General features: G+C 37.2%; 1 protein-coding gene across 11 annotated transcripts in view; it reads right to left on the bottom strand.

Annotated features, from left to right (window-relative positions):
• Positions 1-16230, bottom strand: part of Kif27 (kinesin family member 27) — a 142690-nt gene that overhangs the window by 119265 nt on the left and 7195 nt on the right. For all 11 annotated transcript variants that reach the window (XM_005387957.2, XM_013515990.1, XM_013515989.1 and 8 more), the window contains one exon: positions 10529-10913. In XM_005387957.2, the coding sequence (XP_005388014.1) occupies positions 10529-10826 (298 nt within the window). In that variant the 5' untranslated portion in view covers positions 10827-10913. The remainder of the gene's footprint in view (positions 1-10528; positions 10914-16230) is intronic.

The following is a 16230-nucleotide window of genomic DNA, read 5'->3' as shown; positions in this document are numbered from 1 at the left end:
AAAAAAAAAAAAAAAAAAAAAAGCTGTTAGATAAAAGCAATGAATCACTTCTAAAGGTAAACTAATTAGAATTATAGCAAACTTCTCAACACAAACCTTAAAGAATAGAACAGCTTGAAGTGTTTTAAATCCTAAAGAAAACAACTTCAAATCCAGCCTGATATATCCTGCAAAACTATCTTTCAAAATTGATGGAGAAATACAGTCTTCCCATGATAAACAGCATCTTAAAAAATCACAACCAGGATTAGCTCAGTGGCGCAGTGCCTGCCTGGCAAGTGTGAGGTCCTGAGTTCGATTTATAGTACCCGCCCTCCCCCCAAAAGTCATAAATCATCACTCCAAAAATATTCTCAAGGATATGCCAGAAAGAGACAGTAAGTAAAGGATACCAAAACATCCAATGAAATGAATACATCAGGTAGGGTGAACACTTCAGCAGAAGCGGGGAGAAAAAGGAATCAGCAACAGGAAAATAAAGCAACGACGGGAATAAGTCAACACCTTTAACTAATATCTCTCAATGTAAATGCACTCTACTACCCAATCAAAAGAAACACATTGGTAGACAGGATCGAACAGTCCCAACACTCCAGAAGCTGAGGGAGTAGGATCACAGTGAGTTTTAGGCCAGCCTGGGCAACACAGTGAGTTCAAGGCCACCTGCAGTACAAGGCAGTGTCTCAAAGAAACCCAGAAAACAAAACAAAACAAACAAAAAACCAACAGTATACCATATACTAGAAACACATTTAATCCAAAAAGAAATTCATACACTAAAATATCAAAGAATGAAATGCAATACTCCATGCACCAAGAATCCAAAAACAAGCAGAAGTAGCTTATCCTATTTTTAGACAAAGTGGACCAAAAAGAAATTCATACACTAAAATATCTAAGAATGAAAAACAATATTCCACACATTGGGAACCTGAAAACAAATGTAAGTAGCTTATCCTATTGTCAGATAAAGTGGACTTCAAGCTGAAACTGATCAGAAGAGGCAAAGAAGGTCACCACACACTGTTTGATATAATAATTGAACAGAAAGAGGTCACAATTATCAATATATATGCACCAAGCAGCACACAAAACATAAAGGAAATGCTACTAGACACAAAAGAAAAGATAAACATCAGCGCAATTATTGTGAAGAACTTCAATGCCTATCACAAATAGGTCAACCAGACAAAAACATCAACAAAGAAATAGCAGAGTCGAACCACACCTTCAAACAAATGGACTTAATAAATATCTACAGTGTTCCATCTAACAATAGAATATGTATTCTTCTCAGTAGCATACAAAACCTTCTCCAAAACAGACCACATACTACCCCAGTGATGGCAAAACTACAGCATGTATGACTGAAAGATCTAAAAGGTTCACCGTCACAGTAGTAGCTCGCAGGCTTAAGTATATACAGAAGAGCTGAAATTACCCTATGCATTTTATCAGATTATAGTACAACGAAACAAAAATCAATAGCAAAGAGACCGCAAGAACTATGTAAACACATACAGGGTAAACAATATACTTGCTAGGCATGGTGGTGCATACCTGTAATCCCAGCCCAGAGGCTCAGGAGGCTGAGGCAGGAGGGTCACCATGAATTCAAGGCTGTCCTGGGCTACATATTGAATTTCCCCAAAAATAAGAATGGGTCTTACACTAATTTTTGATCCAAAAGACACAACTGAGGGCTGGGCATGGTAGCACATGCCTGTAATCCCAGTACTCAGGAGGCTGAGGCAGGAGGATTGCTGCAAGTTCGAGGCCAGCCTGGGCTACAAAGTAAGATCAAGGCCAGCCTTACCTGCATAGTGAAACCCTGTCTCAAAAAGACAAAAAAATAAAATAAAGTAAAATAAATAAAACACAATAAAAGTTATTTTCAGGGGAAACCTTATGTTTTCATGTACAACAATCTACATTTATTCATGTACAAAAATCCACATTTATTCAAATACAGTCACATCATCTACTTCTGGAACATCATCATAACTCTCCAAACCTCAAATTCCAGCCTGAATTTCTTGGGACTCCATCTCCCGTAGAAACATAGGTCTAAATCTCTCATGTCCAGCAACAGAGTTCTCCCTAAACGAGCAGTTTTTATCCTTCTAGTCTGCTTGCAGTGCACTGGCAACAGAGCTGTTAGTGACTTTGTCCTGTGAATTCTTTACCCAAGTCATGGCCTCTTGCAGCCTGGGCTTCACAGTTTCCATTAAATCAAGACTTACAAGATAAGATGACGATAAAAGGGGGCTGGGGATTTAGCTCAGCGGCACAGCACCTGCCTGTCAAGCGCAAGGTCGTGAGTTTGATTCCCAGTACCGGAAAAAAACAAACAAACAAAAAAGATGACAATAAAAATAATGAGTTAACAATGACGAGCCATAAAAAAACAACAAAAAATTGCAAGCAACAAAATCCAGAAAACAGGCAGGCATGGTGACACATGCCTATAATCCCAGCACTTGGGAGGCTGAGGCAGGATTGCTACAAGTTCAAGGTCATGGGCTACATAGCGAGACCCTGCCTCAAAAAGCAAAAAAAAAAAATCCAGAAGACATTTTTTTTATTTCACATGAGTACACACTGTGTTCACTACAACACATGATTTATTGAATTATGAAGATTCATATTAGATACAACCATATCTGTTCATTAACAAGTGCACACATTATTCGTGCATTATTCTCTACTCCAATTGTTTACTCAGGAATAGTCTTGAGTTCATCTGTTTACATAGGCAGTTACCTCTCACCCAAAGTTGTCCACTTGAGTATTTACAAGTACTTCATAATAATTTATATTATCTTTTAAGTATCAATTTTAATATTTATATTATATATTATATATTATATTATGGGGGTAGGGTTAATATTACGAGCACTCTGAAAAAAATCATGCTAGGGCTTATTTTCCAGTTAAGCCTTCTTTTCATAGAAATGTGGTAGTGAGCTTTAGGCCAGCATGAACTACATAGTGATACTCTGTCTCAACACAAACCAACAAAAAAATACACTCATGAATAATCAATGAGTCACAGGGAAAGAGAAAAAATTAGGTCCTATGTCAAACAATATGCCACTAAAACATACCAGAACCTATGAGACACAGTGAAAGCAGTCCTAACACGGAAAGTCATAACTATGAATGCTCACATATAAGAAAAATAGAGCAAGCATAAATAAATGAGCTAATGATATACCTCAAGGTAGAAAAGCAAGAGCAATCCAAATCCAAAGATAGTACATGGAAGGAAATTATAAAGCTCAGAACAGAAAATTAATGAAATTGAAACAAAAAAAAATCAATGAATTGAAGAGTTGGTTCTTCAAAAGAATGAACAAATTAGACAAAACCGTAGACAATCTTATCAAAACATGGAAAGAAAAGACCTATGTCAATGTAACTAGAAATGAAAAAGGTGAAATAATCACAATAAGCACCACTAAAAATTCAGACTATCAGTAACTAGTCTGAAAAACTGTACGCCAATAAACTGGATAATCCCAAAGAAACTGACAGATTCCTAGATACCTATGAACTGCCAAAACTGAACCAAGAAGATGTAAAAGCTCTGGCCAACCCAGTAACAGGCAGTGAAAAAAAAAAAAAAAAAAAAGAACCAGCCATGTGTGGTTGTGCACACCTGTAATCTCAGCATTCAGGAGGCAGAGGCAGGAAGACTGCCACAAGTTCAAGGCCAGCCTGGACTACATAGTGAGTATAAGGCCACCCTGGACCCTGTCTCAGAAAAACTATAAATAAAGTAACTAATTAAATTAAATTTTAAAACTAACAACTAAGAAAAGGGTAGGACTTAGGGCTGGGGATTTAGCTCAGCTGCACAGCACCTGCCTGGCAAGTGCAAGGTCGTGAGTTTGATTCCCAGTACCGTGGGGGGGGGGGTAAGAACTCAATGTATTCACTGCTGAGTTTCACAAGAACTTCAGAGAAGATCTAATGCCAATATTCCTTGTGGCAGATTAACTAATGGGCAACTTGTAACATTCAGCTGAACTGAATCAGTGTGGTGCTGGGTATGGAAAGCCCACCTGAAGATTGTTGCCAATAGCATAAAGAGAACTAGACAGGAAGATGGTGTGCTGTTGATCTTCCTGGAGAAGCTTGTCATGCTGGCTTTCCCGATATGAACTTGGCTATTCTCACCATCGGAGGGGCTCAAGTCCTCGCTGTCACTGAGGATGGCTGTGGTTCTCTTCAGGGGAGCTCTGGTCCTTACCTTGAGCGTTGCTTCCTGGCTCCAGTGCAGATCCCTCAGCCTGTTGGCACAGATCCTTCATCCTACTGCTGCAGACTTTCTAGCTTCCACCACCAACATTTGGGCCTCCCTAGTGTAGATCCTTGATACAGACTTGTGTGAGACATTGTCGTGGGCTCTTGGCCTCCAGCTGGACTCATGCAGGACATTGCTGAGGGATCCAGATCCTCTGCTGGATTCTTTGAATCTTTAGTGTGCAGATTTGCTGCACTCTTTTGCATTTGACTCTTTGGGTGAACATTATAAAATAATTCTATAAATTATGTGTCTTGTATTAAATCTATTCCCCTGCAAACCCTGACTACAACACTTCTCAAATGCATGAAAACTACAAAGGAAAGAATGGTGACAAACTCACTCCTGGAAGCTGGCATTACCTTCACTCCAAAACCAGACAAAAACTCAACCAAAACAGAAATCTCTTTAATAAACATAGATGTAAACATGCTCAACAAGATTCTGGCAAAGAGAGTGGAGAAAATCCTTAAAAATATCATACATCATGGTCAAGTAGGCTTCACACCAGGGATACAAGGATGGTTTAATACATGCAGATTATTAAGTGTAATACATCACATAAACAGAAGCAAGGACAAAAATCACATGATCACCTCAATAGGGGCAGAAAAAGCCTTTGACAAAAAAATCAACATCCATTCATGATAAAAAACCGTTAATGAAATACAGGGAGAAGAACCTTATCTCATTGTCATGAAGCCATTTATAATGAACTTATTGCCAACGTCATATTAATGGTGAAAAGCTGAAAGCTTTCCCTCTAAATGAAGAACAAGAAAAGGATGTCCACTATCACCACTCCTCTTCAATACAGTACTTAAAACTCTAGCCAGAGCAATCAGGCAAGAAAAGAAATTAAAGAGATATATATAGGAAAGGAAGAATTCAAACTACCCTTATTCACAAATGACATGATCCTCTACACAAAAGCCCCCCAAAATGCCACCAAAACACTCTTAGTATGAACAAATACAGCAATGTAGGAGGATACAAAATCAGCACACAAAAATCAATGGCATACTTGTCCACCAATAATGAACTCAACGGAGGAAAAAAAAAATACCATTCACTATAGCATCAAGAAAAATTAAATACTTAAAGATTAACCTAATAATAGAAGTGAAAGACCTCTGTAACAAAAACTATAGTAATCTGAAAAAAGAGATTGCAGAGGAACTCAGAAAATGGATAGCTATCCCCTGTTCCTGGATAGGTATAACCAAATCAATCCTATCAAAATGGCCATACTTCACCTCTACTGTCATTGAATCTGTGCTTTTCAAGATGGTCAGAAGTAACTTTCACTTTACTAAATCCATTGGTCAGTGCCATTTTTCATCTTACTGGACGTATCAGTTTACTGATGTACATTCTCTACTGATCTCCAGGTTGCTGCATTCTTGGTTCTCTTCTTACTTAACGGTTGCCTCCTCAGACACTGTTGCTGGTTCCTTGTACTTGAACTACCCAGGGCTCAGTTTTGGAGCTCTGGAGACTCTGTTTTCTCTCTTGGTGCTTGCATCCAGCATCATTACATTATATACTGTCTTCTGTGTAGCTGACTTTCAGTTTTTTCCTTCAGTCCAAACTACTGTCATGGGGCTCAGTGGCACAGCGCCTGCCCGGCAAGCACAAGGTCGTGAGTTCAATTCCCAATACCAGAAAAAACAACAACAAAAAACAAAAAACAAAAAACTACTGTCATGAACCTTGAGAACTCATAGATCCAACTGCTCATTAAACATAATGAATGCCTAATAGGTACTGCAAGTGTAATAGGTTAAAAATTGAGCTTGTGTGTTTTCCTTTCAAACCAACTCAACATTTACTTTACTTTTATATATTTATTTTGGTTAGTATATGTTTGTAGTGCATAATGTTTAATGCATCTGAGGGAGGAAGTTCTAAATATATCTTGATTCTTTTTATTTCCCTTCCCTTCACCTCCATCTTCCCTATATCTCTTAGTCCCCTTCCCATTTACAAAAAGATTTATCTCCCTGTTTTCTACTGTGTATCTTTTATTTATTTATATATTTTTTGGTCTTTTGAGACAAGGTCTCACTATGTAGACCAAGCTGGCCTCAAACTTTTTTTTTTTTTTCTGGTACCGGGAATTGAACTCACTTGCCAGGCAGGCGCTGTGCCACTGAGCTAAATCCCCAGCCCCTAGCCTCGAACTTGTGGCAATCCTCCTGCTTCAGTTACTTTCTTTTTAAAATTATTTATACTTTGTGTTTCTCATAAAAAGGAGATTATGCCACATTTATTTTATGCCATGTGCATCTGACTTTATGTCTCTTAACATTATGGTCTAGAGATACATCCACGTTCCTACAAATGACTGAAATTTATTGTTCTTTTTTTTTATTTTAAAGAATAAAAGAAGGATAACATAATAATAGGGGGGACTCAGCAAATTACAGACAAAATGGTAGGAAATTATCAATGGTTATCGTTTTACGTATTATTATCTACAAAATAGTTTCTCAGGAAAACAGACAAATAATAGTGAGTTAGAGACAAAAGAGGTAGGAGATTATCAAGAGTTGTTGTGCTGTAAGGGTCGTGACACTCGCCGCGTGAAGGAAGACTCCAAGAGACGCTCTCTCATGCAAAAAGCAAGGGGATTTTTATTCACCAAGCATGCATGGGGCTCACTGACCTCGCAGGAACAGAGAGCCCCGAGCCAGGTTAGCTCTGGCTTTTTAACCCGAAAAACCACAAAGGAGGGAGTTGTAAGCATGACTACAGGGGAGGGGAAAGTGCTCTGTGTCAACACAAGATGTTTTTTCTCCCAAGGACAGGAGATAATGTCCGGACATTCCCAGCGCCTTCTTTCTGGGCAATCTCATGCTGCTTATCTATGGGTCAGAAGCTAGCTGGTTCCCACAAAAATCTTTACTTTTACATTTCTACAGTGCTATACTTTGGTATCTTCAAAGTGGCTTCTAAAGAAAATAAATAGAGCTATACATGAGTGACCTATTGAAAAATCATTAACTATTCTCAATGGTTGTTGTAGGAAACACATAATAATAAACATACATTATGAAATAGGATAGGAACATTACAAACTTAACACAGTTATGGATAGATTAGTAGGAAAATATCAATGGCTGCTGTAATACGTGGTGGTATCTTCAAAGTGGTTTCTCAGGAAGACAGAGATATGCAAGAAGGATCTAATAAGTAGTTACAGCGTAAGGGTTGTCAAAAATAGGATATTACCTCCTCACCAGTGACTCCTTTCACTGAGGTATGATGGCTGGAAGGAAGGCCAGGATTGAAAAGAAGGACCGAGAGACTTGCACCTGTGACTAGCAGCAGGCTGTTTTCTTGTTCCTCCATAGTCATGATTACCCAGGACTCCTTGATGGAGATGACGGTCTGGCCAGAGGGAGAAGGCAGACCATACCCCAAGCCCTCTCATTCCTGTTGGACTAACTGGTAGCATGGGTCTGAGCTCTGGGGCCTCCACCTCAGAGGGCAGACCAATCTCCAGTGGTCTCCTTTGCATCCAGGGCATGGCCCATGGGGCCTCTTAGGGCAGTTCCTCTTGAGGTGGCCTGGCTTTTAACAGTGGTAGCAGATGAATGCAGTTGTCGAGTTCTTCTTGGAGCCCCGGGAATCAGACCAAAATTTATTGTTCTTTATGTCAAGTTCCAGACCAGCCTGGCTACATAGTGAGTTTGAGGCCAGCCTGAACTACATAGTGAGATCCTGTCTCAACAAAACAAAACTAAAAACAAAACAAAATAAAACAAAAAATATTCCTAAAACAGACTCCAATAGACGCTTGCACACCAGTGTCTGCAGCAGCAACATTCACAAGCCAAGAGCAAATAAACCCCAGCATTCATCAACAAAACAAGATAAATAAAAGGTTGTGTATGTACCAGAACACTATTCAATCATAAAAAGAAACAAAGTTTCAATGCATGCTACAATATGGTGAGAGAAGCCTGACACAGGAAAAACAAATACTATATAATTCTATGAAATATCTAGAAAAGTCAACTGTGTAGACAGAAAGTAAACTGGAAATTACAAAGGCGGGCAGTTATTGTCTAATGGGTACAGACCTTCTGCTTGGAATGACAAAGATTTCTCAAAAAAGCGGCGATTATTTCATTAACACTGTGTAAGTATTTGATGTCACAGAATTATACAGTTAAAAATACAAGGTAAGTCAGGTGTGGTGGTGCACACCTGTAAGTAATCCCAGCACTCTGGAAAGCTGACGGAGAAGGATCAAAAGTTCAAGCCAAGCCTCAGTAATTTAAAAAGACCCTGTCTCAAAATAAAAACTAAGCTCTGGACAAAGGCCCTGGGCTCAATTTCCAGTACAGGGGGGAAAAAATGCAAGTTAAACGGTAACTTAAGGTTGTGCATGTTTCTATTTACACATAACCTTGATTTTTAAAATAGTAACAACAAAGTGTACAAGATAATGTTTGTGTACAAGATAAAATTTAAAATAAATAGGGGGGGAAATTGAGATTTAAGACTAAGTTTTTCTAAACCACTTTAGAAAACCTGTACACCATTTTTTAGCATTGTTCTATGAAACATACATTCATAGCAATACTGGCTTATAGATGAACCTTAAAAACAACTTGCTTTCAAGTAGATTACAGAAGTTTATATTTTTGGCAATGATTGTCCTGAAAATCTAAACCTCTAAAAACTCAGATGGCTGCCTGTCACCTAATTTAAGATGCGAGACTGTCATCGTGTGGCAAGTAAAAGAAGTTGCTTGTTTTTCCAATGCAAAGGATATAGTGGAGATTTCTTTTTAAGAGATTTCTGGAATTAGCCAAAAGAAAATGAAGATTTTTCAAATTATAGAATAAATAAACAATCTAGACTATCCAGAATATATGACTGACCAGAAATAGCTCATTTATCTCCCACTTCAAAAGATAACAAAAAACAGGGCTCGGTGGTGCAGCACCTGCCTAGAAAGTGCAAGGTTCCGAGTTCAATTTCCAGTACTCAAAAAAAAAAAAAAAAAAGATAACAAAGAATAATAATTTTAAACATTTAAAAAGCTAAATTTCAAATATATTAAAATTTAAATATGTATTTTGGTAACCTAAATATCATATTAGCAACGTTGATCTCATATTCCCGAAAGACAATATTTCAGACAGAAAATATATAAATTTTAATACTTCAACAGCCATCATTAGCTATTACATATTATTAAAGTGGCATATAAATCTGTGCCCTTCTGGGTGTGGTGGAACACGCCTGTAATCCTAGGACCAGGAAGGGGCTGAGGCAGGAGGATCTCAAGTTTGAGCCCAATCTGGGTAACTCAAATTTAGTGAGACCTTCTCCCAAATGTAATACTTTTTACAATAATCCCAAATAAAGCCTTCCTTACTATAAAAAAAAAAAGTTTGCATTTGGCAGAAAAACACAAGTATGGGAGGGTGGCTCAGTGGTACAGTGTTTGTACAGTGCAGGAAAGGGAGAGAAGGGGAGGGGAGGGGAGGGGAGGGGAGGGAGGGAAGGCAAAGCAAAGCAAAGCAAGCAATATAGTAAACAATCTCCACAGAAATCTTGGCTTTCAGTCTCCCACTCACTCCCCAGCCACCGAACTGAACCATCTCTTCATCTCTCCATGGCTGGAGCTCCCCATTTAGTAACAAAGAAAAACAGTTACAAAGGTTCCCACCTGCTCTACAGGAAATCCCATGGCTCTACTTTTCCAGACTTTACAACTTGGAGAAAGGCAAGAAAATAAAAGACACTAAACTACATAACCAATTTCTCCTACTGCCCCTAAACTCTGGTTGCAAGACCCTTAATAATTACAACTAGCTTGATAAAGGATACAAATATGAATATGTCAACTCATTTATATCTATTTTAAATTCTGTTCAAAATAACAAGTGCTGACTGCTGAATATTGTCTTAAATATTTTTTTTGTTTGGTACCGGGAATTGAACTCAGGACCTTGCACTCAAGCAGGCACTGTGCCACTGAGCTATATCCCCAGCCCCTTAAACTTCTTTCCTCAAGAAAAAAATCATAAATTAAATTACTTAAGTTGCAATATTTAAAACATCTTTCAAATTTTATCACACGTGATTTATTTCATTCTTTCATTATTCAATCAATATGCTAAACACCTACTATGTGTCAGATACACCATGTTTTAGCTTCCTTTAGTGTCTTAAAAGCCTAAGAGTTGAGAATCTTACCAATATGGCCTCCTCCAATGGTGTATGTCTTCCCAGATCCAGTTTGTCCGTAGGCAAAAACCGTTGCATTATAGCCCTCAATGAGTGACAGCACCAGTGGCTTTACACATGTATTATAAACTTCTTCTTGAGTGGAATTTTTGCCAAAAACGAAGTCAAAAGTAAAGACTCTACCTTTCCCAATGATAATTTGCTGGGTATTTGGAACAACTCTCACACAAACTTGATGATTACGAAGAACTTCTTTGCAAAGCAGAGGTCTAACTCTTACAGCAACTTTTACTGGTATTTCCTCCATGGCAGCTTAGATTTTACTAAACAGATTATCTACTTAATGTTCAGTATCAAGTGTGAGAAACATCCATTTTACATAACAACTGGATACCTGTATATCAAAATAAAAGAAAAATTTTAATTACTGACTTCACTTATCCTAATAAAATTATATACCTACTTAAAGCAAAGTCAATCAGACCAGGTTCTTTTTCAGTACAATATAGTTACAAAAAGTAAATACATCTTATAAAGTACATCATTAAGTTACTGATGAAATCATATAATGTCTGGATTTGCTTTAAAATAATCAAGACACTGGGGTCTTCAGTTGGTAAACTGTAAAGCTTAAGAGGTAAGTACATGAGATTCTGCTATGCCTTCAATTTTGGTTTCACAATTTATTAATCTAAATATTGAATAATCAAGGAATTAGAAAATTCAGGTAAGGAAATAATTGAGGAACTATATGTCTTAAAAGCAAACATTTTAATAAAAGCAAACATTTCTACTAGATTTTATAATATTAATTAAAAAATAGATTTTTTCTTTGCCACAGATATTAGAAACAAATCCCTAAAAAGAGTTTTAGGAATTTCTATAAGTCAAAATAAATTTAAAACTAAATTTCATATTAAAAACAATCAAAACTAAAAGAAAACTTCTTTTCCCCCTCCTAAATTTTCTTTTTTTTGTTTGTTTTTTTTTCTAGTACCGGGAATCAAACTCATGACCTTGTGCTTGCCAGGCAGGCACCATGCCACTGAGCTAAATCCCCAGCCCCTTCCCCCTCCTAAATATTATGCTATACTGCTTTTTGAAGATATCTCAAATTATTAAAATTTAAACTGGTAACTACATTTACAATGAACACCCTGAAAATTTTATAAAGAAAACAATTCCACAATACATCAAAGAAAAAACATAACTTTCAACCCAGGTTGATGTACCTTGCAAAACTGTCATTCAGAATTAATGGAGAAATAAGATACTTCCATGACAAAGAACAACTGAAGAAATTCATGACCACCAAACCAACCCTACAAAGAGTACTGAAAGATATTGTAGAGACAGATAACATGTATAAATCCAAGAACACCATTAGCAATAAGCTATCAAGCAGAGCAAGCAATTAAACAGAGGGATAAGACAAGGAACAAAAGCAGATAATAATATGACAAGGATAAAGCAATACATGTCAGTTATTACCATCAATGTAAATGGTCTCAACTCACCAATCCAAAGAAACAGACTGGCAGAATGGATCAAGAAACAAGATCAAACAATATGCTGCATACAAGATACACATTTAACTTAAAAAGAAATTCACAGATTGAAAGTCAAAGGATGAAAAACAACATTCCATGCAATAAGTACCCAGAAAAAAAGGAGGCATAGCTATTCTATTTGCAGACAATGTGAACTTCAAGCAAAGAAAAATCAGAAGAGATAAAGAAAGTCACTACATTCTTGTGATGGGAAAACTCCAAGAGATACAGATAACAATCATAAATATAAATGCACCAAATACAGGAGCATTCAACTATATAAAAGAAATTTTATTGGACATGAAAAATCAAATAAGCAATAACACAATTGTAATGGAGGATCTTAACACCCCATTATCACATAGATAGATCAATTAGACAAAAAATCAATAATGAAATATCAGAACTGAACCAAGCCTGTGAGCAAATGAACTTAATAGATGTGTATAGTGTTCCACTACACATCAGAGTATCCATTTTTCTCAGCTGTGCATGGGACATTCTCCAAAATAGACCACATAAGAGCACATAAAACATGTGTAAGTAAATGCAAAGGAATTGAAATAATCCCATGCATATTATCTGACCATAGTGCAATGAAATTGGAAAGCAATGGCAAAAGAAACCACAAAAATTCCATAAATACATGTAAATTAAATAACACCCCACTGAACAACCAATGGGTCACATATGAAATTAAAAAAGAAACAGTATCTACAAATGATAACATGTGAGAACATATTGGAACTTATGGGATGCAATGAAAGCAGTTTGAAGAGGGAAATTTACAGCAATGAATGCCCGTATCAGGAAGAAAGAATGAGCTCAAATAAACAGTTTAATGTTGAATCTCAAACTTCCAGAAAATAAGAACAAATCAAGCCCAAAACTCATACAAGGAAGAAATTATAAAGATCAGAGCAGAACTTAATACAATGAAGACTAAAAAAAATACAAAGAATCAATGAATCAAAGAGTTGGTTCTTTAAAAGAGTAAATAAAATTGATAAACCCTTAGCAACCCTTATCAAAAAAAAAGGAAAGAAAAGACTCAAATTCATGCAAATAGGAACAAAAAGAGTGAAATCACAACAGATCCTGCAGAAATCCAGAAGATCATCAATACCTACTTCGAGAAACTTTATTCTAAAAAGATGAAAAACAAAGATAAAAGACAGATTCCTAGATACATATGAACTACCAAAGATGAATCAAAGATACAAAAATTCCAAATAACCCAATATCAGTCAATGAAAATGTAATTAAACACCTACCAATGCTGGGCATGGTGACACATGCCTGTAATCCCAGCACTCGAGAGGCTGAGGCAGGAGGATCATTGCAAGTTCAAAACCAGCCTGGGCTACAAAGTGAGCTCAAGGCCAGCCTGAACTGCACAGCAAGACCCTGTCTCAAAAAGAAAAAAAAAAAAAATCAATCTACCAAAAAAAGAAAAGCCCAGGTCCTGATGGATCACAGCTGAGTTTTACAAGAAATTTAGAGAAGATCTAATGGCACTACCAATGAAACTCTAATGAAATTGAAAGGGAAGTGTGGTGGATTGACAAATGGTGGTCAACTTGAAACACCCAGCTGAATTGAAACAATGTGGTGCTGGGTGTGCAAGGCCCACCTGAGGACTGTCACCAACAAAATAAAAAGAAGAATTAGAGAAGAAGAAAAAGCTGTTAGGGAGCTGTTGTTCCCCTTGCAAACCCTGACTACAACAGGAAGCAATACTCCCAAATTCATTATTGGAAGCAAGTATTATCCTGATTCCAAAACCAGAGAGGGGTCCAAACAAAAGAGACTACTACAAGCCAGTCTCCCTAATGAATATACATGCAAAAATCCTCTATAAGATACTGGCAAACAGAATGGAGTAAATCATCAAGAAGATACATACCATGACCAAGCAGTATTCATTCAAGCTATTCAGAGTTGGTTCAACAAACTCAAATCAATAAGTGTAATATATCGTATCAACAGAACAAAGGGGAAAAATCATGATCATTTCAATAGGTGCAGAAAAAGCATTTGACAAAGTCCAACACCCATTCATGATAAAAACTCTACAAAAAATTGGAATAGATAGTCTTGATCTCAATCTAATAAAAGCCATCTATGACAAACCAACAGCCAACATCATACTAAATGGTCAAAAACTGAAAGCTTTCACTCTAAAACCAGGAACAAAACAGGGACGTCCACTATCACCACTTCCACTCCCATTTAATACAGCTCTGGAAACATTAGCCAGAGCAATTAGACAAGAGAAATAAATAAAAGAAATAAGGATAGGAAAGGAAGAAGTGAAATTATTATTTGCAGATGACATGATACTCTACATAGAAGACCCCAAAAACTCCACCGAAAGACTTCTAGATTTAACAACTAAATTCAGTAGTGTAGCTAGATACAAAGTCAACACCCCAAAATCAATAGCATTCCTGTACACAAACAACAAATTCACTGAGTGAGAGATTAGGGAAACCACACTCTTCACAATAGTATCTAAAAATATGGAAAAAAATCTAACGAAGCAAGTAAAAGATCTATACATTGAAAATTACAGTTCTCTGAAAAAGGAAATCCAAGAAGATATCAGAAAATGGAGAGATATCCCTTGCTCATGGATAGGAAGAACCAACATAGTGAAAATGGTCATACTCCCAAAATTGTTGTACAAATTTAATGCAATCGCGATCAAAATACCATTAGCATATCTCACAGAACTAGAGAAAATATTCCCAAAATTCACCTGGAACCAGAAGACACCTAGAACAGCAACACCAATTCTGGGCAACAAAGGCAAGGCAGGGGGCATCACAATCCCTAACCTGAAATTATGCTACAACACTACTGTGATAAGATCAGCATGGTACAGGCAAAAACAAAAAACAAAAAACAAAACAGATCTCAGGATCAATGGAACAGATTAGCAGATGCAGACACAACTACAAACACACTCAGCCACCTTATCTTTGACAAAGAGGCCAAACATGTTCACTGGAAGAAAGATAGCCTGTTTAATAAATAGTGCTGGAAAAACTGACTTTCCATATGCTGAAGACTAAAACTAGACCCACGTCTATCACCATGCACTAAACTAAAATTGAAGTAGATCAAAGATCTAAACATTTAAACAGAAACACTAAATCTACTGGAAGAGAAAGTAGGTAGAAATCTTGAAGACAGGGGCACGCCTCATGAACAAAACCCAGACCAAGTGGGAAATACTTCAAAGCATCAACAACTGGGATCTCACCTTATTAAAAAGTTTTTGCACATCAAAAGAAATCACCAAGCCAGGCGTGGTGCTGCATACCTGTAATCCCAGCACTTGGAAGGCTAAAGCATGAGGATCACTGCAAGTTCGAGGCCAGCCTGGGCTACGAAGTGACCTCAAGGTCAGCCTGAACTGCATAGCAAGACCCTGTCTCAAAAAGACAAAAGAAATCACCAACAGCTGGGCGTGGTAGTGCATGCCTATAATCCCAGCACTTGGAAGGCTGAGACAGGAGGATAGTTCAGAGTTCAAGTCTAGCCTGGGCTACACAGTGAGCTCAAGGCCAGCCTGAACTGCATAGCAAGTCCCTGTCTCAAAAAGACAAAGAAAAGAAAAGAAAAGAAAAGAAAAGAAAAGAAAAGAAAAGAAAAGAAAAGAAAAGAAAAGAAAAGAAAAGAAAAGAAAAAAAAAAGAAAGAAGGAAGGAAGGAAGGAAGGAAGGAAAGAAAGAAAGAAAGAAAGAAAGAAAGAAGGAAAGGAGGAAAGGAGGAAAGGAGGAAAGGAGGAAAGGAGGAAAAGAGGAAAGGAGGAAAGGAAGGAAGGAAGGAAGGAAGGAAGGAAGGAAGAAAAGAATCATCAACAGAGTGAAAATACAACCCACAGAAAGAAAGAAAAGAAAAGAAATGAAATGAAATCATCAACAGAGTGAAACAACAACCCACAGAGTGGGAAAAAATTTTAGCCAGTGATCCCTCAGACAAAGGATGTATCTAGAACATAAAAAGAATTTTTTAAAAAATCAGGCCCCCAATATTCAAAGACCCAATAAAAAATGGGCATCTGAGATGAATATGCACTTCTCAGATGACAAAATACAAATAGCAAATACAGGGGCTGGGGATTTAGCTCAGCGGCAAAAGCACCTGCCTGGCA

The sequence above is a fragment of the Chinchilla lanigera genome, unplaced genomic scaffold (assembly GCF_000276665.1).
Source record: "Chinchilla lanigera isolate Chin_1 unplaced genomic scaffold, ChiLan1.0 scaffold00031, whole genome shotgun sequence".
In the NCBI taxonomy this organism is placed as follows: domain Eukaryota; kingdom Metazoa; phylum Chordata; class Mammalia; order Rodentia; family Chinchillidae; genus Chinchilla; species Chinchilla lanigera.
The sequence above is the reverse complement of the archived record's forward strand: the minus strand, read 5'-3'. Positions and strand labels throughout refer to the sequence as shown.